General features: G+C 40.0%; 1 protein-coding gene across 1 annotated transcript in view; it reads left to right on the top strand.

Moving 5' to 3' along the window:
* Positions 1 to 25,336, top strand: part of PPP2R3A (protein phosphatase 2 regulatory subunit B''alpha) — a 135,919-nt gene that overhangs the window by 62,016 nt on the left and 48,567 nt on the right. Inside the window, exons 4-6 of the mRNA XM_036266450.1 lie at positions 839 to 1,096; positions 16,374 to 16,477; positions 22,351 to 22,453. Coding sequence (XP_036122343.1) covers positions 839 to 1,096; positions 16,374 to 16,477; positions 22,351 to 22,453 — 465 coding nt within the window. The remainder of the gene's footprint in view (positions 1 to 838; positions 1,097 to 16,373; positions 16,478 to 22,350; positions 22,454 to 25,336) is intronic.

Raw genomic sequence — 25,336 nt, 5'->3', positions numbered from 1 at the left:
AATCAGCCTGGTAGAGGACATTCCAAAACAAACAAACAAAAATGCTTTAATTTTCTTAACAAAGATTTTTTTCTGCATCAGGGGCTGGCATTGATTCTACCTAGACAAAGTTAAACTACAGAAGGACACTCCCTCCAGTAGATTTTCTACATATTTGAAAAGAACTCATTCTAGCCCTGGTCAGTTTGGCTCAGCAGTTGGAGCATTGCCCACAGACCAGAGAGACCCGGGTTCGGTTCCCGCTGAGGGCACATTCCTCGGTTGCAGTTTGTCCCCAGCCCTGGTTGGTATTGTGTGGGTGGCAACCAGTCAATGTGTCTCTCTCACATCGATGTTTCTCTCTCTCTTCATCCTTCTCTCCCTCTTGCTCTATCTGAATATAAATGTAAAAAAAAATGTCCTTAGGTGAGTATAAAAAAAAAGAACCCATTCTGTCTGCCTATTGAAGGAGAAAGAAAGGCACAGAAAGACCAGTAACAGTCTTCAAAGAGAATTTACCCATCCAATTCCCACAGACTGAGAATACACCTTGAGCTCCTCAGTATGTCAGCTTACATTGCTTTTAAATGTCTGCCACATAATTTATGGGAAACATAAGGTTTTAAAATAAATTTATATAAACTTGAGTATTGAGAGATAATTAATATATTCATTTAGTATGGATAAGCATTCCCTGGAAGCATGCTTGCTACCCTCTAGAGTGGAGTGAGCTCTTGATTTCTATGGTCTCTGATTGTGGTTTATTGTATTTATACCCAACTTCCTATAACTGGTGAGGACTTCCAAGAAATATATACTGTTTACATTTTTGTGTCTCATAATCACATTTTCCTTCCAGATTCAAAATAAGCCAGAAAAGAAACCTGGAACATCACTGCCACCTCCAGCCACCTTTCCAAGTACTCCCCATGCTCTCTCCCCTGTTCCTCATGTGAATAATACAGCATTGTCCATAAACATTCCACGGTTCTACTTTCCTGAAGGACTCCCAGATGCCTGCAGTAACCATGAACAAACTCTGTGCAGAATTGAAGCTGCTTTCATGGATATTGAAGATCAGAAAGCAGACATTCATGAAATGGGAAAAATTGCCAAGGTAATATAACTTCAAAGTGATATGAAATTGCCCTTTCTCTTCGCTGCCTCTTACTTTCTGTTTTTAAGCATGCATAGTTTTTCTTTTTAACCATGTTGAAAAAAATGTATTTGATCATAATATATCTTTAGGTGTGGTCATAAGTTTGAAGAAAACCTTAGTGGACTTCTAGTCTAGCTTCCCACTTAATATAGGAATTCCATCCATGACATCACTGACACATAAATTCATGGTCTGCTTGCATGCTTTCAGTGACAGGAAACTCACTATTTTGCCAAGCAGCCTATTTCATCATTAAAATAGCCTTACTTGTTAGAAATGTTTCCCTTGTGTTGAATACAGATCCCCACTTTTGTTCTCACCCAATAATCACAACCCTTTTTCCTGAAGCCAGACAAGGAACCACCAGGCCAGCTCAACACTGTAATTCTACTCAGAAATAAGTGGATTTTCCACTAGGAAGCAAGTCTTTGATACTTTCCAATATATCCAACTGCTTCTAAGAGCTTAGCTTCTAATGCCAGAACTACCGTAAAATCTTTGGTAACTGGATTCTATACCTTTAGCCTCCTCCTAGAACAGTTAATACTGAGCATGACCATCATATAATATTTGATCATGCCATTCCCCAGCTCAACTACATTCAGGAATTCCTACCATCCATAGCAGTGCTTTCATTTGGTTGGGTTTTATTTTTATCATGCACATATATTGAAGAATCAGGTCATACCTGAGAGTTTAGCAGGGATTTCAGTCTGTGCTTCAAGAGACCAGAGAGGTTTGGTAGACTAAGGACTTGCATGTGGGCAAGTAGGAGACCAGGTGGGAACTCCCAAGACCCCGTGCACACTTACACTGGGAATGGTTCCCCTGCTTTTAGGAATAATATTTAAAAGTTTGAAAACTAATATTGAGGATAAAACCCAAAGTACTTCTCTCTGTGTGAGTCTGACCCACTTGCCCTCCCACAGACACATCCCGTATTTGGGCTCTTAAGTTCTGCCCTCCAAAATGGGCTTCCACTCCTGCCACCCTCTATGTCACCTATCCTTTAAGTTCTAGCTTCCATCATGTCTTTGGAGAAATCCCTGAATCCCTACTCCAGTCATGTCCTGTCCTCTCCCCTACCTCTAACCTCAGAACATTTGTTACTACTATTCAATAATTTGTAAATAGAGTGATTTTTAAGGAAAATAAAAAGGAATCCTTTCATTCCCCCTTTCTTCACTCTTAATCTTAGAACTTGCTTGTTGATCCCTTAGATGTCTCTAATGAAAAGCAGACTCTTTCATTCCAGAAATAAGAGCTCACCTGTTTCCACTCTATTTTACAAATGAGGAAACTGAAGTCCCACAAATACTTACCTGAAGTCACAGAACTGGTACATGTCAGGAGACAAGTCCTCTAACTCCTAGCACTGTGCTATTTCTACCATATGTTATCTCCCCTGAACATATGCTAACATACCATTAGCTAACTTCCAATTATATCCACCCTAATAAATGATAACTTCTTTCAGGTCATTGGCATTTTCTTACCCCAAAGCTTTGAGAAATGGCTTGTTGTATGAGCCAAGATGGTAAATTATCTAAACAGGCTGGAACTATGAATCTAAATCCAGAAGATAGAATTTAGCAAGGATGAATGATTTCTGCATCTGGAGATAACATGTTAACCACATAAATGCCACACGGTATTTCTAACATGGCAACTGTGTGTGTGAAAGAGAAGAGGAGATTTTCATGGACTTCCTCAAGCAGGCAAAGAGACTGTCCAGATTAAGGGATATGGTAGTTCTCTAATGCTGTGAACCACACCTGGAGAGCCAATCCTGTGATTAGTGCCTCACTGTCAGAAACCTGCTCCCTGCTCTGCCTTGAATTCAGGTCCTCTGGATCGACCTTCCTCCTCCAGATATTCCCAGCCCCTGACTGAGGAGCCTGTTTTGGCCTTTCTGCCCCCTGCTCCATAGTTCAGTGGCCCTCCAGTACTCAACAGATTCAGAGAAGAGAGCAGAAAGCCTAAGAAGGTCAAGAGAGGCACAGGAAAGCGTATAATCAAGTCAGGGATGGGTCTGTGCGTGCTGGGGAGTCAGAGGAAGGACTTTGCTACAGGCAGTGAGGATCAGTCTGTATGTCATCAGGAAAACTGCCAGTGTTGTTTAACCTTAGTAACAGTCATTTACATAACAATGTACTGTTTATACCTAATCATCGTGTGGCATAATAGCCAGTATACATACACATCTGATTAACTTGTCTGAATTGTACTTGATTATAGCCCTAAACTCCATTTATGGGTGCCAAGCGTTGTTGTTCATTGCTCTTAGACCGTAATTATCAACTCAGGTAACAAGGTAAACTTCTGATACCTTTAAAAAGTTAAAAATAACGTTACATATAAAAGTAAGAATGTGTGCCCTGGCCGGTTTGGCTCAGCGGTTAGAACATTGGCCTGCGGTCCAGAGAGACCTGGACCCGCTAAGGGCACGTACCTCGGTTGCAGTTTGTCCTCGGCCCTGGTTGGTCATGCGGGTGGCAGCCACTCGATGTGTCCCTTTCACGTCGATGTTTCCCTTTCTCTCTCTTCCTCTCTCTCCCTCTCTCTCCCTCCCACTCTACCTGAACAAAAAATGGAAAAATGTCCTCAGGTGAGGACAAAAAAAAAAAAAAAAGTGAGAATGTATGTATACTGACCTCAGGAGATACCACAAGTGTATTTGTTTATATTGTTTTGTTTGGATTACTATATCAGCTCATTTTATCGAATTTTGTCTCTTTCTTTTTAAAGTCATTTATCTAAATATTTCATTTAATTGTGTCTTCCAGTTAGCTAATTTCCATAAAACCAGCTTTTACTTGGCTGTAGCAGTCTGTTAGCACTCCATCCTTATTTTCAACCATTCTCTACTGTGCTGACTGCTCCACTAGGCAGTGAACTCTGCATCCCTTGCACTCCCGTGTGCTTGTATTCTCATAAGAGGTGCTCATTTGAAAGCGAGAAGAAAGACAGCATTTAAGGGACAATGATGGGAGAGGTGGTCAGAGCAATAAATGAACAATTTTATGGATTCTTGTAGTTTATAAACCTATTTGGAAGGCCAGCTTGAATTTGCAATCTGCTCTTCGTGACACTTAAGTATAGCTGCAGAGGCTATGGTCTGTTTCTTAAGTGCAAAGAAATTTCTGTGTTCATGAAATCTGCATCTGTTGGTAAAATTTAGCTTACTCACCTTGGACCTCAAACAGCGCTGGAGGAATTAATGCCTATTCTTATTAAATTATGAGTGTGTAGTGTGTACTTTTTTCCACAGCTTTAATTGGTGATGGAGAAAAAATGAAAGAATGAATCCAAGAGAGACAAAGGCAGTGTAGAAAACAGAAACTGAGGAACAGGCCCAGCTGGTGTCGCTCAGTGGCTGAGTGTCGACCCATGTACCAAGAGGTCGCTAGTTCAATTACCGGTCAGGGAACATGCCCAGATTTTGGGCTCAATCCCCAGTAGAGGGGGCATTTAGGAGACAGCCAATCAATCCTCTCTCATCGATGTTTCTCTCTTTCGTTTTTATTTATTTTTTTTTATTTTTTTATTTTCATTTTTATTTTTGTTACAGATGTTTCTCCTTTTTTACCCCATTGACACTCTCCTCCCTATTCCCCCCCGCCCCATCCCCGGCTTTCTTGTCCATGTCCATAGGTTATGCATACAGGCATATAAGTTCTGTGGTTTATCTCTTCCCACCGCCCACCACCCCCTCTTTTGAGGGTTGTCAGTCTGTGCCCTACTTCCATGTTTCTGGGTCTACCCTATTCCTCATATTGTTATGTTCATTATATTCCACAAATAAGTGACATCATGTGGTATTTGTCTTTTTCTGCTTGGCTTGTTTCGCTTAGGATAATACTTTCCAGGTCCCTCCATATTGTCTCAATGGATAAGAGATCTTTCTTTCTTACAGCTGCATAGTAGTACTCCATTGATTATAGGTACCACAGCTTTTTTATCCATTCGTCTACTGATGGACACTTGGGCTGTTTCCAGATCTTAGCTATTGTAAATAGTGCTGCTATGAACATGGGGATATATTCTTTCTGATTGGTGTTTCAGGCTTCTTAGGGTATATTCCTAGAAGCAGGATCACTGGGTCAAATAGAAGTTCAATTTTTAATTTTTTGAGGTAACACCATATTGCTGCACCAGTCTGCATTCCCACCAACAGTGTATTAGAGTCCCCTTTTCTCCACACCCTCGCCAACACTTGTTGTTTGATAATTTGTTGATGGCGGCCATTCTGGCAGGTGTGAGGTGATACCTCATTGGTGTTTTAATGTGCACATCTCTGATGATTAGTGATGTTGAGCATTTCTTCATATGTCTCTTGGCCATTTGTATGTCCTGTTTGGAGAGGTGTCTATTTAGCTCCTCTGCCCATTTATTAATTGGGTTCTTTGTCTTCCTTTTGTGGAGTTGTATGAGTACTCTATATATATTGGAAATTAACCCCTTATCTGATATATCATTGACAATGATGTTCTCCCATACAGTGGGTTGCCTTTCCATTTTGATGGTTGTTTCTTTTGCTGTGCAGAAGCTATTTAGTTTGATGCAGTCCCATGTGTTCATTTTTTCTTTTATTTCTGTTGCCTTAGGTGATGTATCATGAAAATTCTGCTGCGTATAATGTCTGAAATTTTGTTGCCTACATTTTCTTCTAGGATTTTTATGGATTCACAGGTCACATTTAAGTCTTTTATCCATTTTGAGTTTATTCTTGTGTATGGTGTAAGTTGATGGTCTAGTTTCATTTTTTTGCATGTAGCTGTCCAATTTTCCCAACACCATTTATTAAAGAGGCTGTCTTTATTCCACTGTATGCTCTTGCCCCCTTTGTCAAATATTAATTGAGAATATTGCCTTGGGTCCATTTCTGCGTTCTGTATTCTGTTCCACTGGTCTGTATGCCTGTTCTTGTGCCATTACCAGGCTGTTTTGATTACAGTTGCTTTGTAGTATAACCTGATATCTGGTATTGTGATCCCACCTACTTTGTCCTTCTTTTTCAAGATTGGTGTGGCTATTCGGGGTCTTTTTTGGTTCCATATGAACTTTTGAAGTATTTGTTCTAGTTCTGTAAAATATGTCATTGGTATTTTGATGGGGATTGCATTGAATCTATAGATTGCTTTGGGTAATATGGACATTTTAATGATGTTAATTCTTCTAATCCATGAACAAGGTATGTGCTTCCACTTTTTTATATCTTCCTGTATTTCTTTTTTCAATGTCCTATAGTTTTCTGAAAATAGATCCTTTACTTCTTTGGTTAAGTTTATTCCTAGGTATCCTAATTTTTTTTGCCCAATGGTAAATGGGATTGTTTTTTTAGTTTCTCTTTCTGTGAGATCATCATTGGTGTGTAAGAATGCTGTCGATTTCTTGGCATTAATTTTGTATCTTACTACTTTGCCAAATTCATTTATTAAGGCTAGTAGATTTTTGATGGAGTCTTTAGGGTTTTCTATGTATAATATCATGTCATCTGCAAATAATGACAGTTTCACTTCCTCCTTTCCAATTTGGATCCCTTTTATTTTTTCTTCATGTCTGATTGCTGTGGCTAAGACTTCCAGTACAATGTTAAATAAGAGTGGTGAAAGTGGACATCCCTGTCTTATTCCTGTTCTTAAGGGAAATGTTTTTAGTTTCTGCCCATTGAGTATGATGTTGGCTGTAGGTCTTTCATATATGGCCTTTATTATGTTGACATATGATCCCTCTATTCCCACATTACTGAGCATTTTTATGAGAAATGGATGCTGGATTTTGTCGAATGCTTTTTCAGCATCTATTGATATGATCATGTGGTTTTTATTTTTCATTTTATTTATGTGGCGTATCACATTTATTGATTTGTGAATATTGTACCAGCCTTGCATCCCTGGGATGAATCCCACTTGGTCATGGTGAATAATTTTTTTGATGTATTGCTGGATCTGATTTGCTAGTATTTTGTTCAGGATTTTGGCCTGTAGTTTTCTTTCTTTGTAGTGTCTTTTTCTGGTTTTGGAATTAGAATTATGCTGGCCTCATAAAACGAGTTTGGAAGTCTTCCTTGTTCTTGAATTTTTTGAAATAGTTTGAGGAGAATAGGTGTTAGTTCTTTTTTGAATGTTCGGTAAAACTCCCCCGTGAAGCCATCTGGGCCTGGGCTTTTGTTTGCTGGGAGAGTCTTGATTACCTCTTCAATTTCCTTAGTTGTTATTGGTCTGTTCAAGTTTTCTATCTCTTCCCAGTCCAGTTTTAGGAGACTGTGTGTTTCTAGAAATTTGTCCATTTCACTTAGATTGTCGAATTTGTTGCCATATAATTGTTCATAGTAGCTGTTAACGATCCTTTGTATTTCTGTGGTGTCAATTGTTTCTTGTCCTCTTTCATTTCTGATTTTGTGTATTTGAGTTCTCTCTCTTTGTTTCTTGGTGAGTCTAGCTAAGGGTCCATCAATCTTGTGTATCTTCTCGAAAAACCAGCTCTTTGTTTCACTGATCCTTTGAATTGTTTTTTTGGTCTCTATGTCATTTATTTCTGCTCTGATCTTTACTAGTTCCATCCTTCTACTTGCTCTGCGGTTTTCTTTGTTTGTTTTTTAATTTTTTAAGTTGTGAAGTTAGACAGTCAATTAGAAATTTTTCTTGTTTCTTGAGATAGGCCTGTAGTGCTATGAACTTCTGTCTCAGAACTGATTTTGCACTTCCGGTCAAGATGGCGGCGTAGGTGAGCGCAGTATCGCGTCCTCCCACAACCACATCCAAGTTAAAACAAAACTACAGAACAACCACCATTCAAAACCACCTGAAATCAAGCTGAATGGAAGTCCTACAACTACGGAATTAAAGAAGCTGCATCCAGACTGGTAGGAGGGGCAGCGGCGCGACGGGCTGGTCCCACACCCACGTGTGGCGGATAGAAATCAGGAGGATACCTCGGCAGGGAAGGTCCTTCCTGAGGACTGAGGGGTCCCCGTCCCACACCAGGTGCCCTGCTCAGGGTTCCAGTGCCAGGAGGAGAGGTCCCCATAATTTCTGGCTGGAAAAACCAGCGGGAACTGAGGCTCAGGGAGGCTGACGCGGCTGGAGCCCCAGGCAGCTCCTTAAAGGGCCCGCGCACGGACTCATCGGACTCTCTCCCTCTGAGCTTGTAGGGGAGGCAGCTCGAGGGGCACCAGAGACATACAGGGAAGAGCTGTTTGGCACTGGAGCGAAGGCTGGAGAGGGAGCTTTCTCCGGGACAAACGTGCTGTCAGAGGCCTTTGTTCCTTTGGTGAGCCCTTCTCTGGGGCGGCAGACAGCCGCCATATCTGGGACTCCAGCAACCTGGCTCACACTGGTAGCCCCGCCCTGCTGACTCCCTGAGGCCCCGCCCCGCCCTACCCAACTTTCAGGCCCACCCAAGCTGTTGGCACTTGCTTAACCATAGGATTGGCCTGACTTGGATCCTGCTTCAGGTTTTCCTAAATTTTTTCAAACGAGCAGCATCTGGTCTCAGCTAGCCCAATACCGCTCGTTAAGTAATACACAGAAACAAATACAGGGAGGCAGCCAAAATGAGGAGACAAAGCAACAGGTCCCAAATGAAAGAATAGAACAAAACCCCAAGAAAAGAACTAAGCGAAATGGAGATAAGCAACCTAACAGATGCTGAATTCAAAATACTGCTTATAAGGATGCTCAGTGAACTCAGTGAGGGCCTCAAGAGCATAAAAAAGGACCAGTCAGAAATGATCGATGCACAGTTAGAAACGAAGGAGGCTTTAACTGAAATAAAGAATAATTTACACAGCTTCAATAATAGAGTACGTAAATCCAAGGAGCAAACCATTGATTTGGAATATAAGGAAGCAAAAAACACCCAATCAGAACAGCAAAAAGAAAAAAGAATCCAAAAAAATGAGGATAGTGTAAGGAGCCTCTGGGACAAACTCAATCGTGCCAACATTCACATCTTGGGGGTGCCGGAAGGAGAAGAGAGAGAACAAGAAATTGAAAACCTGTTTGAAACAATAATGGCAGAAAACTTTCCTAACTTGGTGAAGGAAACAGACATATAAGTCCCGGAAGCACAGAGAGTCCCAAACAAGATGAACCCCAAGAGGCCCACACCAAGACTCATCATCATCAAAATGCAAAAGGTTCAAGACAAAGAGAGAATCTTAAAAACAGCAAGAGAAAGGCAGCTAGTTACCTACAAGGGAGTTCCCATAAGGCTGTCAGCTCATTTCTCAAAAGAAACTTTGCAGGCCAGAAGGGAGTGGCAAGAAATATTCAGAATGATGGAAAGCAAGAACCTACAACCAAGATTACTCTCTCCTGCGAAGCTGTCATTTAGAATCGATGGCCATATAAAGACTTTCGCAGACAAGAAAAAGTTAAAGGAGTTCATCACCACCAAACTGTTATTATATGAAATGATGAAGGGTCTTTTTGAAGAAAAAGATAACATATATGAACAAACAAAATGGCAATGAATACATATCTATCAACAATGGAATCTACAGCCCTGGCCAGTTTGGCTCAGCGGTTAGAGCGTTGGCCTGCGGTCCGGAGAGACCTGGGTTCGGTTCCCGCTAAGGGCATGTACCTCGGTTGCAGTTTGTCCCCGGCCCTGGTTGGTCGTGCGGGTGGCAGCCACTCAATGTGTCCCTTTCACATCAATGATCAATGTTTCTCTCTCTCTCTCTCTCTCTCTCTCTCTCTCTCTCTCTCTCTCTCCCTCTCCCTCTCCCCCTCTCTCTTCCTCTCTCTCCCTCCCACTCTATCTGTACAAAAAATGGAAAAATGTCCTCGGGTGAGGATAAAAAAAACAGAAAAAAAAAACAATGGAATCTACAAACAAAATGAACAAATAGAACAGAAACATTCTCATAGATACAGAGAACATTTTGTTGGTTGCCAGATGGGAGGGGGTTTGGGGGAATGGGTGAAAAAGGTGAAGGGATTAAGAAGTACAAATTGGTTGCTAAACTGACAAACCTCAAAGGGAAAGGGGCTGGGGGGGGGGGGGAAGAAATAAACCAAAGAGCTTATATGCATAACCAATGGACACAGACAATAGTGTGGGAAAAGGTGGGAGGGAGGCGGAAGTGGGGAGGAGGGGGTCAATGGGGGAAAAATGTGGAACATCTGTAATACATTCTACATTCAACAATAAAGATTTAAAAAAAAAAAAAAAGAACTGATTTTGCTGCATCCCATAGATTTTGTGTTGTGTGTTCATTTTCATTGGTTTCCAGGAAGTTTTTAATTTCTTCCTTGATCTCCTCGATAACTCATTCATTGTTTAATAACATGCTATTTAGCCTCCATGTGTTCAAATGTCTTTGCATGTTTTTGTTGCAATTGATTTCTAGTTTCATGCCATTGTAATCTGAGAAGATGCTTGATGATTTCAATCTTCTTGAACTTGTAGAGATTTAGTTTGTGTCCTATCATGTGGTCTCTCTTTGAGAATGTCCCATGTGCACTTGAGAAGAATGTGAATTCTGTAGTTTTGGGGTGTAATTCTCTATAGATATCTATTAAATCCATTTGGTCTAGTGCTTCATTTAGAGTCTCTGTTTCCTTGCTAATTTTTTGTCTAGAGGATCTATCCAGTGGTGTCAAGGGAGTGTTGAAGTTCCCTGCTATGATTGTATTGCTGTTGATTTCTCCTTTGAAGTCCTCCAAAAGATTTTTAATATATTTTGGTGCTCCTATATTGGGTGCATATATGTTTATTAAGGTTATATCTTCCTGTAGGATAGATCCTTTCAATAGTATGTAGTGGCCTTCTTTGTCTCTAGTTATGGTGTTCATTTCGAAATCTATTTTGTCAGATATGAGTATTGCTACCCCAGCTTTTTTTTTGCTTTCCGTTTGCTTGGAAAATTTTTTTCCATCCCTTCACTTTCAACCTATGTGAGTCTTTTGTTGTGAGGTGGGTCTCTTGTAAACAATATATAGATGATTCATGCTTTTTTATCCAATCAGCTACTCTGTGTCTTTTTATCAGAGCATTCAGTCCATTTACCTTTAAGGTGATTATTGATATGTACTTATTTATTGCCATTTTTGTTTAGTTTGGTTATATTTTTCTTCCTATTTCTTCTACTGATTACAGCAGTCCTTTTAACATTTCTTGCAGTACTGGTTTGGTACCAATGTGTTCCCTTAGCCTTTTTTTTTTTTTTTTTTTTTTTTTGTCTGGGAAGCTCTTTATTTGACCTTCTATTTTGAATGACAGCCTTGCTGGGTAGAGTAGTCTTGGATTCAGATCCTTGTTTTTCCTGACCTTAATTACTTCATGCCATTCCCTTCTGACCTGTAGTGTTTCTTGTGAGAAGTCAGCTGAGAGCCTTATGGGGTTTCCTTTGTAGGTAACCTGTTGCTTATCTCTTGCTGCTTTTAGGCTTTTTAATTACTATGTGTCTTGGTGTGGGCCTGTTTGGGTTCTTCTTACTTGGGGCTCTCTGTGCTTCTTGAACTTGAATGCCTTCTTCCTTCACCAAATTAGGGAAGTTTTCTGTCACTATTTCTTTGAATATATTCTCTAACCCTTGCTCATTTTCTCCTTCAGGGACTCCTATGATGTGAATATTATTACGTTTCCAGTTGTCCCACAGTTCTCTTAAGCTGACTTCCTGTTTTTTAATCGTTTTTTCCTTTTGGTTTTCTGATTGGTTGATTTTTTTTCTACCCTGTCTTCTAATTCACTGATCCGGTCCTCAGCTTCCTCTACTCTGCTGTTTAGACCTTCTAATATATCATTTATTTCTGATATGTCATTCTTGATCTCTTCTTGGTCGTTTTTAATTTTCAGTTGGTTGATTTTCAGCATCTCTATGTCCTTACTCATGCTGTTGATCTTCCTCAAGATCATGGCTCTGAATTCTAGCTCTGTTAACTTGCCTAACTGCTCCACGTTGATCTCATCTTCGGTGGAGGTCTCTTGTTCTTTCATTTGGCTTTTGTTTCTGTGTTTCACCATTTTGGCTATCACAGTGGGCTTTGGAGCCTGCCAAGTTTTCCCTGTGGGTATTGGTGTTCTGCTGTTTGTGGCTCCCTCTCCTGGGTTTGGATGAGTGAAGGAGGACCCTTGTTAAACACCACTGTCAAGTTTTACTTTCCTGGTTAGAGTTGCTAGCCCAGGAAAGGTACTGTTATCTTCTAGCTTTTTGTCTGGAGGCTAGCAGTTCAGGTTACTTGAAGAGTTTTGGGTTGTCAGTTGATTGAAAAACTCCCTCAGGTGCTCAGCATAAGGCGATTTCCCGAGGGTGGGGCAGGTGCTGGTTGTTAATGAGCCTCAATTAGCATTTCAGTGGCCCACAGGAAGGAGCAAGATGGCCACGATCCTGCGTGGCTGCAACTCAGCAAAAGCTCTGGGTGCCCTCCAAATCCTGAGTGTCCCCACACAGTTCCAGTCCAGTCTGCCCTCCTTCTGCCAGAGCCCAAGGTGAATGGCTGTGGCTATTTTAGCCTCTGTCCCGGCTCTGTGCTGTGGAGCCACTTGGGATTTTAACCCGAGAGCACTGCTCCCAGCTAAGGCCACTGCTGTCTGTGGGCTCTCAGCCCCCCTCTCGCGCCTTTGCAGTCCTACCAGGATCGAGTCAGTGTCCCTGGTTATATGGTTCTCGCAAGCTGCTTTTCTATTGCTTTTTCCCGTCGATTTGTCTGTTTTAGTTGTAATTCCAATTTGGTCCTGGGACACGGTCTGTGTAGCTTCCATTCACTCCGCCGCCATTTTTGAATCTCTCGATGTTTCTCTCTCTCTCCCTTCCTTTGTCTAAAGATCAATAAAGCCCTGGCAGGTTTTGCTCAGTGGTTAGAGCGTCAGCCCGCAGACCAGGGAGATCCAGGTAAGGATCCTGCTATGGGCACATGCCTTGGTTGCAGTTTGTCCCAGCCCCGGTTAGGGTCGTGTGGGTGGCAACCCTCAATGTCTCTCTCTCACATCAATGTCTCTCTCTTCCTCCCTCTCTCCCTCCCACTTTACCTCAAGATAAATTCAGAAATGTCCTCGGGTGAGGATAAAAAAAAAAAATTAAGAAAACATATTTTTAAAAAATGAAAAGAAAAATAAACTGAAGAACAGTAAGAAAAGCATTTGTCAGAGACTGGGCCTCTGGCAGGAAGTTGAGGAAAAAGGATGGAACTGTCCTCTGAATACAAAGCCCTCCAGCCCCTCTCTTGGTTGATGTAGCATCATCTTGACCCATTGTAACTGTGGCATGTAAGGTGCCCTCTGTAACCTTTATTACTCAGCTGCAGAATGGGATGGAAATGCCTGCTCTCTTCTGCATGGGCATCACAAGAGGACCAACTGAAGTAACATGATGAGACATTTTTAAATGTTAAAGAACATTACAAATATTGGTGATTATCTCTTCCTGTGTGTATCATTAGACAACCTTGCTTTCAATTCTTTATGTTGTTAGACCATTCTTAGATCATATTATAGGTATTAATCAAGTTTTCTTTGTTTCAGCAGTTTTGATTACCACATTGACACTTGCCTGCTCCTATCACCTGTGTTTCCTAAACCCACTTTCTGCATCTCCCTGTACACCCCCACTTGTCATCCATCCTCTTTCTTTGTAAAAAGTCTTGACACTGGCTTGTTCTCTGTTACAAAAGACTTCTGCCCGGCCAGTGTGGCTCAGTGGTTGAGTGTCAACCCATGCACCAAGAGGTTGCCGGTTTGATTCCTGGTTGGGGCACATGCCCAGGTTGTGGGCCCGATCCTCAGTGAGGGGCATGCAGGAGGCAGCCAATCTATGTTCTCTCTCATTGATGTTTCCATCTCTCTCTCCCTCTCTCTTCCTCCCTCTCTAAAATCAATAAAGTTAAAAAAAAAAAAAAATAGACTCTATTCTATTGTCCTGAGGTTAATATCAGTTTACTTTTTTAAATTTGTATTAATCTCCTGATTTCCTTTATCTTAATTCTTTGTTTTTTAGCAGATGTAGGCCAGCCACATTTTTATTTTTAATAGTCAAATGTAATGTCTGCAGCCCTTGCCATTCACTGCCCTTATCATTTTTTTCCTCTGGCATTTTCTCCAAGGGTCTGATATTCTAACACTTATTTACTCAGGGTACCCCATTATGAGCAATATGGGTCAACCCTTCCCAGTCTGCTTTATCATTCTCTACCTTATCCCTTAGGATTTTGCCTTTGGGTCATAATAAATGTATAAGTGTTAACCTCTCAGTGACTTATTACTCCTTACAAGTTGACATATATGCATTTTAACAGGAGTCTTGTGGGGGAAAGACTGTAATCCAAGGGAATAAAATAAGCACACAGCCCTTGGAAGTGTTCAGCTGGGGCCGGTGACCAATTCTTAAGGTTGAGCGAGAAGATTTCTAGTCCCTTCCAATTCTGAAAAATCCATGAGTGACTAATGGTGGGAGTTTCAAGTACTTTGGCAAGTCAGTTCCAATCTCTCCTTGTACTTTCTGTTTGTGGCTCTGCACCCCCACCTTCATAATACAGGCTTTTCTTTCAACTTTCCCAGCAGTTGCTAAGAGCATTTTCTTGGCAAACCACCATTCTGCATGAAAGGGAGGATTGGGATTGGGGAAAGTGGATTTGACAGTTTATAACCAAAACTATATCAATTGTGAGCTTTGTACCTTGGCAATTATAATTTATACAATAAACAATCCATTGGGTTGCTAAGCAACACCTTTCCCTCAGTGGAGGTATCTGAACTCTGGACTTAAGAAATCTTAAATTCCGCCCTGGCCGTTTTGGCTCAGCAGTTAGAGAGTCGGCCTGCGGTCCAGAGAGACCCGGGTTCGGTTCCCGCTAAGGGCATGTACCTCGGTTGCAGTTTGTTCCCGGCCCTGGTTGGTCGTGCGGGTGGCAGCCACTCGATGTGTCCCATTCACGTCGATGTTTCTCTCTCTCTCTTCCTCTTTCTCCCTCCCACTCTATCTGAACAACAACAACAAAACAAAACAAAAGGAAAAATGTCCTCGGGTGAGGATTAAAAAAAAAAAATCTTAAATTCCATCCTGCTTACAGAACATGCTTTAGTGGCCCTGGCAGGAGCAGCCTCTTATTTCTGCCCTGTACTTACCTCCCTTGGCTTGAATCTCACCTTCCATATCCTCCTCTCTGACATAAACCCAGCAGCCTTGGGTTTTCTCAGCATAACTAATTGCAGACTGGGTTCTCTTCAGTCTCTATGGGGACCCCCCCATGCGCTAAGGGCTCACACTAGGTGCAACTTTACTTGAACCTAATGTGGATTCAGATCTTGTCAACCTCCAATGAAGAACCTTCCCTTTGTAGAATGATAAAGGCTCAATAGATCCTACATCTAATATGAATAATAAGAATTTTTTTTAATAATAAGATGTATCTTTTAAGAGTTCCAGATTTGGGAATATGTTTTATATGTATGTACAAAATTGGAAACATTTAGAGACTATTTCTCTACTAATACATAGATATTTTTATCATCACTAAGAGGGAAGATAAAAACTGGTAAATTTGGTAAGAACTCTTACAAGATATAAGAATACTTTTTAATTGAAAGAAAGCTTTTTATTGAGGAAGAAAAAAATCATTATCTTTTAGGATATTGTAGTTGCTTTGTATTGATTCCTCTTCCTAAGGTTTTTATAATATGTAGTCATTTGTGGTAGCTTCTAATACATAAATAAACTGTAGCATTTTGATTTTTACCTTTTATCTTTTACCTGAATTGTAACCATTTAAATCTTTTTGATAGCTATTTTCTTGAACAGTCGAGGCTTTTCTGGTTCTTCTTGAACCTGGGCTTAACATAATATGCAGAGTGGGAGACAGAGATGGAGTGTATTAACCCCAAGTGACCAAGTAACAAAGGTAACTAGTTTTCTGCCATAAGAAGGAAGGGCATAAGCAACCGTGACCTTCCGTCATTTCTTTTTCTTTCTAGAAGGTAGAAAATATAATGTAAGAGTGGTAGGAAGGGGGAAGACTAACCAGTCAGGATAGGATAGAGAAACACACTATAAATGAACTTGGAAAAAAGGTAAATGGGTTAACTTTTTTTTTCAATAAACATGTAATCCTCTGTTTTGTTCACCCTCTGTCTGTCTCTCTGACATATTTGCCTCTGTCCCAGTTTTGCTCCCCCAAGGATCCTTTTCTCCACTGTGGCGTGAAGAGTAAAAGCCACAAAGGTCCTTTCTTTAGCCATGTCATCTCTTCACTGCCCCTTGGCTTACACTGTATTTGTGTTTTATTTGCAGGTCTGTGGCTGCCCTCTCTATTGGAAAGCCCCCATGTTCAGGGCTGCAGGGGGAGAGAAAACAGGATTTGTGTCAGCACAGTCATTTATTGCCATGTGGAGAAAGTAAGTATGTGAGCAGTTAGGCAAAGAATTGTCTGGTCCTCATGACATGCTTCATAAAGGTCACTTATTTTATTCATTTATTAATTTTCCTTTACCCTTTATTTCAACAAGTAAAATTCAGTGATTCACAGCCATTTATACCCACACACAAATTCTTTTTTTAAAAAATATGTTTTTATTGATTTTTTTTAGATAGGAAGGGAGAGAGAGATAAAAACATCAATGAGAAAGAAACATCCATCGGCTGCCTCCTGCACGCCCCTATTGGGGATCGAGCCTGCAACCTAGGCATGTGCCTTGGCTGGAAATCGAACTGAAATCTCTCAGTCCATAGGACGATGCTCTATCCACTGAGCCACACTGGCCAGGCCACACACAAATTCTTTCCATAAGCCTTTATTTTATGTCTCTAAGCAGTAAAACGGATCTTCAGAAATACCTCTTATATAACTATTAGATAGTTTCTTAGTTTTATTTGTTAAATTTGGGTCTTAGGATTTAACTCTTAACAGCAGTGACATAAGAGCAAACCACATATATCACATGAAAATACAGCTTCCATTCTCATATGATCCAGTTTAGAATTGTATCTAGTTGATTTGTTAAAAATAACTGAATTATAATAAATTTTTATTATTACTTTTTGAAAGCTCCAATTAAGAAACAAACAAATAGTACATTTAGCAAGACACTCCTGGATTTTAACATCTTGACAAGTTTTCTTGAATTCAAACCCAACTTTCTTCTTTTTCTCTTTTTTTTCCCTCCCTGCTTTCTTCTTTAGAAGTTATTTCTTGATATATTTATACATTTTAAGAGCATGTCACAGCTTGCTCCTTCTACCTCTTTTAACTCATCAGCTTTCTTTATATAAGTTCTTCTCACGTTTTCTGGTTTAGATACCCTTCCTGGTAAATTGTTGGGAAATACTTTGCACCTATCATCATTATTTAAAATCCACATACAGTAGCAGCAGAATTCAGTTTACAGAGGCTTTTTAATCCCTTCATGAGACTTAAAAGCGCTTAGTAGTATAATGTTTAGAACATAGTAGGTGATTAATAAATGTATTCTTGTTTTTTAAAATCTAGTAGCTAGTTGAGTTTGCAAAGATCTTTGTGCATTACTAAAGTAATCAGGGGGCATAAAACTACCAGTTCATGAACTTCTTTTGAAGAACCACACCAAAGCGTGATTCATGTTTTCCAGGTGGATTTTAGTCACTTTATTACAGGGAGTAGTTCTAAATTGTCCAGATACCAAGGACTAAAAGGGCCCTAGGAGAATCATTCCTCATACACCATCAGGATGACACTCCAAAGTCAGGGCCATTATCACCATTTCAGCTTTCCTACAGCAAGTAAAAAACTACTGGATAAAATCTACAAATGTCTTTCTTCTTCTTCTTTCTTCTTTCTTCTTTCTTCTTCTTCTGGATAAGCAGTCCTAAAAGGGAATTACTTGGAGAAAACAAAGCAAAACAAAACACTAATTAGCCAGGTGTAAACCAGCATAGGAATTGTCATTTGCCTTAGGAATATTTCTGTCAGAACCTGGGGAAAGAAAATAGAGCCTAGGGCCTAAACAGTAGGGAGGTTGGCTTGGGTTCCCTCCCTTTTCCCCACCATTAAAGCCAGGACTTCAGCTGGGTGGTCTGATTGTGTATTATTAATTACAATCATTGTTCTTTTAAATCAGCATATAACAGTAGCAGAATTCAGGAACTTGAAATGTGTAGATGTTCTAGCTTTCATTCAGATAGCAACTTTCATTTTAGTGGGTACCAAGCCTGAGAAGACTTCAGCTGGAGTGTAAACCAGGGATAATTTGTCAGAGGTATCTTAGTTCAGCATTGTTAGCAAAAACCACCTAGCAATCTAAGAAAACAGCAAGAAGTGAATTATGATTGTTGGTAAATTGAAAAAAAAAAAAAAGAAATAGTCTATTCTGTAAAAGATTAGAGCCAGAGAAAAGAACTGTAACTACTTAGAGTCTAAGTTATTTTGAATATTCTAGGACCCTGTTTGTGAGCAGGAGACTGACTATAGCATAGTATCCAACTTGACTTACCTGCAATTAACTGCATAGTTGAGGAAAGTAACAGCCAGTTGTTTTTTCTTAAGACTATGTCACTGAGTTAGAGGGATATTTATGTTGGTTGGTAGAGCAGCAGCAGCAGCAGCAGCCACAACAGCTTTATTGAGATGAATCATTTTAATTTTATCTCTAGGAAAAGAGATTTCTGCAAAAGGCAAAAGGGGGGAAAGGATATAAAGCACAAGTCTTCATTTTAGGAAATGGAAAAAACTACTTATGACGTTATATAGCATGAGCAACTGTCCCTATCTTTTTTCACTTAAAAATAATTCTCTGAATAGATAAGTGCATGTCTACAGCAAAGCTTTATCTTCTGGCCAGATATAAAATGGTTGGAGTGCTCTCTAGTGGGAGTTCCTCTCTTAGCTTTTAAAATGCCTTTTAAAAACCAGATACTTTAAGGAAGACCCCAAGTATGGTTATTTTGGGAGATTAAGCAACTAAGCATGATAGTTTGAATTACCACACTGAACTTGAAAAAGACCTGTGTTTATTTTTGTAATTTTTTTTTTTTTACAAATTGTACCCTTTCCATAAAGCAACTTGGACCAAACTAGAGTATATTAAACTTTCAAGTCCAAAAATAACTGGCAGATAATGATACAGAATCAAAGCATGTTGACATACACATATGTGTGCTGACTTCCAGTAATAGGCTCCATATAATTTGGGGAGAAAAGTCAAATACAAAAGTCACAGCATTACAGGAAATAATTTCCCTTTTGTCCCAATGCTTCTGGGATAGACACTTTCTAGCCCCATCTAGGTGCTTTGCGGATAAACACCTAATGCGCCCTTATTCCCCTGCCTCTGTCCTCCCTTCTTTTCTACTCTACCGTTCATTTTATATTTCTACTCTGACATGTTTTTCTTATAGTGAGGACATTTTTAGGGGGAAGACACTGCTCAGTTTTGTTAAGTTTGAGGTCCTAGATTTACCAGCTTTGTGGCGTAGATTCTCTCAAATGGAGTCAGTAATATTGCTCCAGGTTTTTATGCTTTACTTTCTCTTACTCTTTTATGTCAACATGTCATTTGTCCATTAGCAAAACAGTATTTTGTCTTAAGAGCTCTAGAAGATACCAGTTTAGAATCACTATGTTTACCTTCTTTCTCCAGCTTTCACAACTTTTATCATCTCCTTTCTCTTGCCATATAGTGTCCACGAGCCACTGGCATTGGCTGAAAATCATAATTCACCTTTTCTTTGTATTTTCCCTCTATTTCTAATAGCAAAGGACTATACCTGATTTGACTTTTCCCTTTCAAAGAATCTTTCATCTGTCATTTCTGTGCAGGTTTTATTTAGTAGTGCTGTCCTTTCTTTACAAAGTACTCCTTTCCAAAGACCTCACTGGCTTTTTGTTGTGATCAACAAATGACACGTTGACATAAAAAAGTAAGAGAAAGTGATCAACCCACCCATTTTCCAGTCCTCAGAGATGGTTCCTATCAGCATCTACTGTCCTAATCTTTTTCTGAAACGTGTATTTATTTAACATTCCTCAGCCTTGAGCATGCTGAAGAATGATATGGAGGATACATATGAATATTGTACTATAGCTTTAATAACAACAAATGAAGTCAGTTAAGTATATATCTGTTAGTCATATCACAAACATTTCTTGAGAATCTTCTTTGTGAAAGTTGCTGTGCTAGGTGCTAAGGGGGAAAAGAGCTATAATTTTGCCTGCCTTTTATGTGCCAGAGAGATCAATGAAAGCTAATAAGTACAGTGGTATATATAATACATATACATTAAATAGTACAAAGATCACTAAGGAGTCTAGTTGTCAGAAAAGGCTTTTTGGAAGAGGTAGGTTATTAGCCGGACCTTAAAGAATAGCCAGCATTCAGATAGCAGAGCTGGAAGGGGTGGTATTCCAGGAGAGTAGAACAGTATGAGAAATGGCACAGAGACAAGAATGCATATGAAACACTCAGAGCGCAGTGGGTTACGCCAGCAGCCTGGAGTCTTAAGTTTCATTTAGCAAAGTAGTAAGATAGGTAGATAGGCAAATTCTAGCCTAATTACAAAGGGCCTTAAATGACCAACTTAGGCATTTAAACTTACTCATCTAAGTGATAAGAGGGCTACTAACCATTTTTGAAAAGGGGGATTATATAACCAAAGGATGCTTTAGAATGAAGAAGTATCTATGTAAGATTGGATGAGCAATGAAGCCTGTTGTGACCCTCTACCATTCTCACAGTCTCAGCTTGAAGAAATAAAACACTGGACTTGACGGTGCAATGGAAATAGAAAGGAATAGTTGCCTAAAACATTTTGAGGAAATATTCTTCAGGTCTCCAGTATTCCCATCTGTATTCCAAGCACCTAGTGGTCCAAGCTAGAAACCTGGAAGTTATCATGGACTTCCCCATTTTTACCCCCTCACCTACACTGCACACATACACCTATCAACTACTACATCCTTTCATTTCAACCACATTTGCCCCTTTATCTCCATCTCCACTGCCAGTATCCATGCTCAAGCCCTTGGATGAATTTTTGCTTGATATTTCTGAAAAAACACATCTGGTCATGTCACTGTCCAAGTGAAAATTCTTCTGTGGAGTAGGCTAAAGTCCAGACATCTTGATCTAACATAAAAGGAGCCTGCAGGATCCAGTCCAACATGCTCAAGTCTCCTTCTCTGACCACCCCAGCACATGCAGTTGCCCAAATGTTCCGTGCGTTCTCACACCAGGATTTGTACATGTGACCCTCTTGACCCACAGCAACCTTCTTTCCTACTTCCCACTTCTAGGTAATCTCACTGGTCCTTCCATGACATCCTCTCTCATTACTTCTGCCATGACTTTCCCATGGGAATATAACTGTATTGATGTAGCTCTCTCCCTAGACTATATGCTTCTCACAGGGCACAAAACTGCATCTTATTTTCTTTGTATCCCAAGTATCCTCAAGGCCAGACACAGTACCTGACACACAATTAGCATTCAATAAATAATTAAGGAAGGAAAACAAGAAAATTTGGCAACTAATTGGCTACAGAGAATAAGAATGAGAAACAAGTCTAAAATAACTTCCGAGTTCCAAGCCCAGATAACTCAGAATGGTACCACCATTAACAAAAGTAGACATCCATAAAAAGGATTCGCTTGAAGAGGAAAGTTTTAAATGTGGTTTTTGATCCTTTGATTTTTCTGTCAGAGTATAAAATCCAAATGGAAATGTCCAGAAATTAGTTGGATGTGAAGAATTCTTGGAGTTCGAAGCCTTAATATGATATTCTTTTTTAAAATTTATCTTTACTGTTGAAAATATTACAGATGGGCCCCACCCCCTTTTTTTAAAGCTGATCCTTCAGAGTCTAATTTCAAAAGCTACCTATCAGGTTGGCCCTCAATATGCCTGCCATTCTGGGCAAACAGAAGTTTATATCTCATGTGGTGCATAATGGTCCTTTCCCGACTGGTGGGAAGCACTGGAGTTCTGGTCCCAGGTGTTCTGTGCTAAACCTGAGGGGATGTTCTCCTGCGAGGGTATTGTTATCTGCATTAGTGCTGTTGACTCTGTGGTCTCAGTTCCAGAAGCACTCTACAAAAATAATACGCCATCTTGTTATTGAGCTTTTATTTAGATGTTCCTTTGACAAAATCAAGAGAATGGAAAAATTCCTTTTTATTTAATCATTGAAAGAATATTCTTGTTCTAAATGGCTTTCAGATCAGACCGAAATTACCAGCTGTTGACATTGTAGTCATTGTTCACAGTAGCCAATCTTCCTAAGCAGTTGTTTCTTTTATAGATTGCTGAATAATCATCACGATGATGCCTCTAAGTTTATCTGTCTTCTCGCAAAGCCCAGCTGCAGCTCTCTAGAACAGGAGGATTTTATCCCATTACTTCAGGTAATTTCCATTTCCTTTTTAAAATGGGTTTCATTCTTAGAGTTTCAGAGGTTTTTAAAAAAATCTTCAACTACACTAAATGTCATTTGAGATATACAAATCTAGAGGTCAGAATTCTAGGAGAGTGGTTTTCAAGTTTGTTTTATTAGCAAAATCCTTTTTGTTAAATGACAACACAGAACTGATAGTATAAAACAGAGCTACTTCTACTGAAGCAGAAGAGAGGAGCTATTCAGCCTTCCCTTGCCCACCCAGAGCAATCACCGAAGCACCTTCTATATCCAGGCATTTGGCCTCATTGACCTTTATTAAGGTTAAAGAGAAATCTCCAACAGAAAGAGCCCACTTTGGGAGTATTTATTTCTAGGCCTTCTGATGAGAATTAGTTATACGCCAGTATTGGATCTGTTTTTACTATAGCATTCTTCATAGACTGATATATTGCTTGTTAGTATTCTTTTTTTTTTTTTTTTTTTATCCTCACCCGAGGACATTTTTCCATTTTTTGTTCAGGTAGAGTGGGAGGGAGAGAGAGGAACAGAGAGAGAGAAACATCGATGTGAAAGGAACACATCGAGTGGCTGCCACCCGCACAACCGACCAGGGCCGGGGACAAACTGCAACCGAGGTACACGCCCTTAGCGGGAACCAAACCCGGGTCTCTCAGGACTGCAGGCCGACGCTCTAACCGCTGAGCCAAACTGGCCAGGGCGCTTGTTAGTATTCTTAATTTTATGTCTAAATATTCAGTTTTCCTAAGCATATCATAAATTCCTTGAAGCTAAGGTCTGCCTTTCATTTCTGTTGGATGCACATCATTGTTTTAGTTCTGATAAATCCTGTTGACTGTCAGTAAGGATGCCTAAAGAAGAGCAGAAAAATATATTGACATAGTTTTTACACACTCCAAAAAACAAAAACACAGATCACAAATGCACCAGTCAACCAGTCAGTGAATTTTCATAACATGAACACACCTCTATGTAGCTAGCACCTATATCAAGAAACAAAACATCACCAGTACCCTCAAATCTCATGCTCCCACCCAATCTCTGCCACCCTAAGGTAACCACTGTCCTGACTTCTAACATCATGTGACATAGATTTTTAATTATAGTAACAATTTTCCATGTTCAGAATACGAAGTTTGGTTATGATTTATATTCAGAGTCTTTGCGCTTGTCTTAATTTGTGTGATGGCCTTGATTATCCTTAAACTCATCTGCTGCATGTTTTTATTCCCCTTGAAAAAATGCTCATGAGGAGGATTCTTAATAGTTTTTTACGTTTAATCAAGACCATTATACATAATATCCAATATTAAATATGTTTTTGTGAAATTGCAAATAATTCAATTTTAGAACTGTATTCCTAATAAAATATTGTTTTAATACCAGTTCCCAGTCCACTTCTTTTTTTTTTTTTTTTTTTTATCCTCACCCGAGGACATTTTTCCATTTTTGTACAGATAGAGTGGGAGGGAGAGAGGAAGAGAGAGAGGGAAACATCGATGTGAAAGGGACACATCGAGTGGCTGCCACCCGCACGACCACCCAGGGCCGGGGACAAACTGCAACCGAGGTACATGCCCTTAGCGGGAACCGAACCCGGGTCTCTCCGGACCGCAGGCCGACGCTCTAACCGCTGAGCCAAACCGGCCAGGGCCCCAGTCCACTTCTTACTCTCACCTCCTTGATTCATTCTTGGTCCTGCTCTGACTCCTACAAACTCCATCTTCTGGGCCCCTTTTGCTGACTAGCCTCTGGTTGAGTCTGACCAAAGTCTAGTCTTCCAAAAGATGAGAAGGGAAAGGAGAAAAAAGTTGCTATTTCCCCCTACTTTCTGCATTAGCACAGTAACTGTATCTCTCTGTAATACAGCTTCTGCTGAACAGCCCCTTCTCCATAGTTCTAGAGCCTATGGGCTCCCATAAATCTATTCCTTCTCTTGTCCCTTTGGTCCTAGGATGGTAACAGTATCATTCTGTTGCTTCTCCCCAGTTCCTCACCATCCCCTTGTTTGTTTCCTTAACCTACCCGTGACTCTATACATAGTCCCTTCATGAAGGGTTCATATGGGTGAATTCTTTTTCCTACTTGACTGAGTTTTATCAGAAACTTTAATAAAAGCTTTGACAGGAATATAAATTATGTCTGTATCAAGATAACTACAAACAAACAACAATAAAATTATAATTGTGAGTTATTGGACATTTATATTTCCTTAAATCTAAGGAGAACTTTTATTTTTATTTAAGAAGTGGACTTGTGGAGTCTTCTGGTAAAAGGTGACAGAATGAATAGATACATTCTACTCCCGTTTTTTCCCAAACTCATCTGAAATTAAAATAAAGAAACTTAAAAGGAATAAACCAATGAAAGTGAATGGGATGGTAGAAAACAGAAGAGAAAATAAATAAATGTACAAGAGATTTCAGTATTTCTTAGAGATAGAAAGCAGAAGCAGGTTAAGAAAACCACAGCCCAGAATGAGGAACTGTGTGTGGGCTGCTGTGAAGACGTGAGCCACTCTGCTTTAAACTGCTCATTGGGATCCCAGTGAGGCTGTAAATTCAGGGTTAGCAGATCTAATGAGAAATATTAGACATGGGGATTCATTGAAGGTTCGTATATAGAACAGTTGACCAGTTGACTCTTTGCCTGGTTCCCAAATATACAGTATATATAGCCTGGCATTTACTTACAAACATAAATAAACAACAAACAGACAAATTCCAATAGAGAAACCTCCTAGATAGAATCTGACCAGTACTCCTCAAAACTGTCAAGGTCATCAAAACAAGGAAAGTCTGAGAAACTGTCACAGCCATAAGAAGTCTAAGGAGGCATGGCAACTAAATGTAATATGGGATTCTGGATGGGA

Source organism: Molossus molossus, unplaced genomic scaffold, assembly GCF_014108415.1.
Source record: "Molossus molossus isolate mMolMol1 unplaced genomic scaffold, mMolMol1.p scaffold_m16_p_18, whole genome shotgun sequence".
Classification (NCBI taxonomy): domain Eukaryota; kingdom Metazoa; phylum Chordata; class Mammalia; order Chiroptera; family Molossidae; genus Molossus; species Molossus molossus.
Note: the sequence above shows the minus strand (reverse complement) of the source record. Positions and strands in the feature narration are given on the sequence as shown.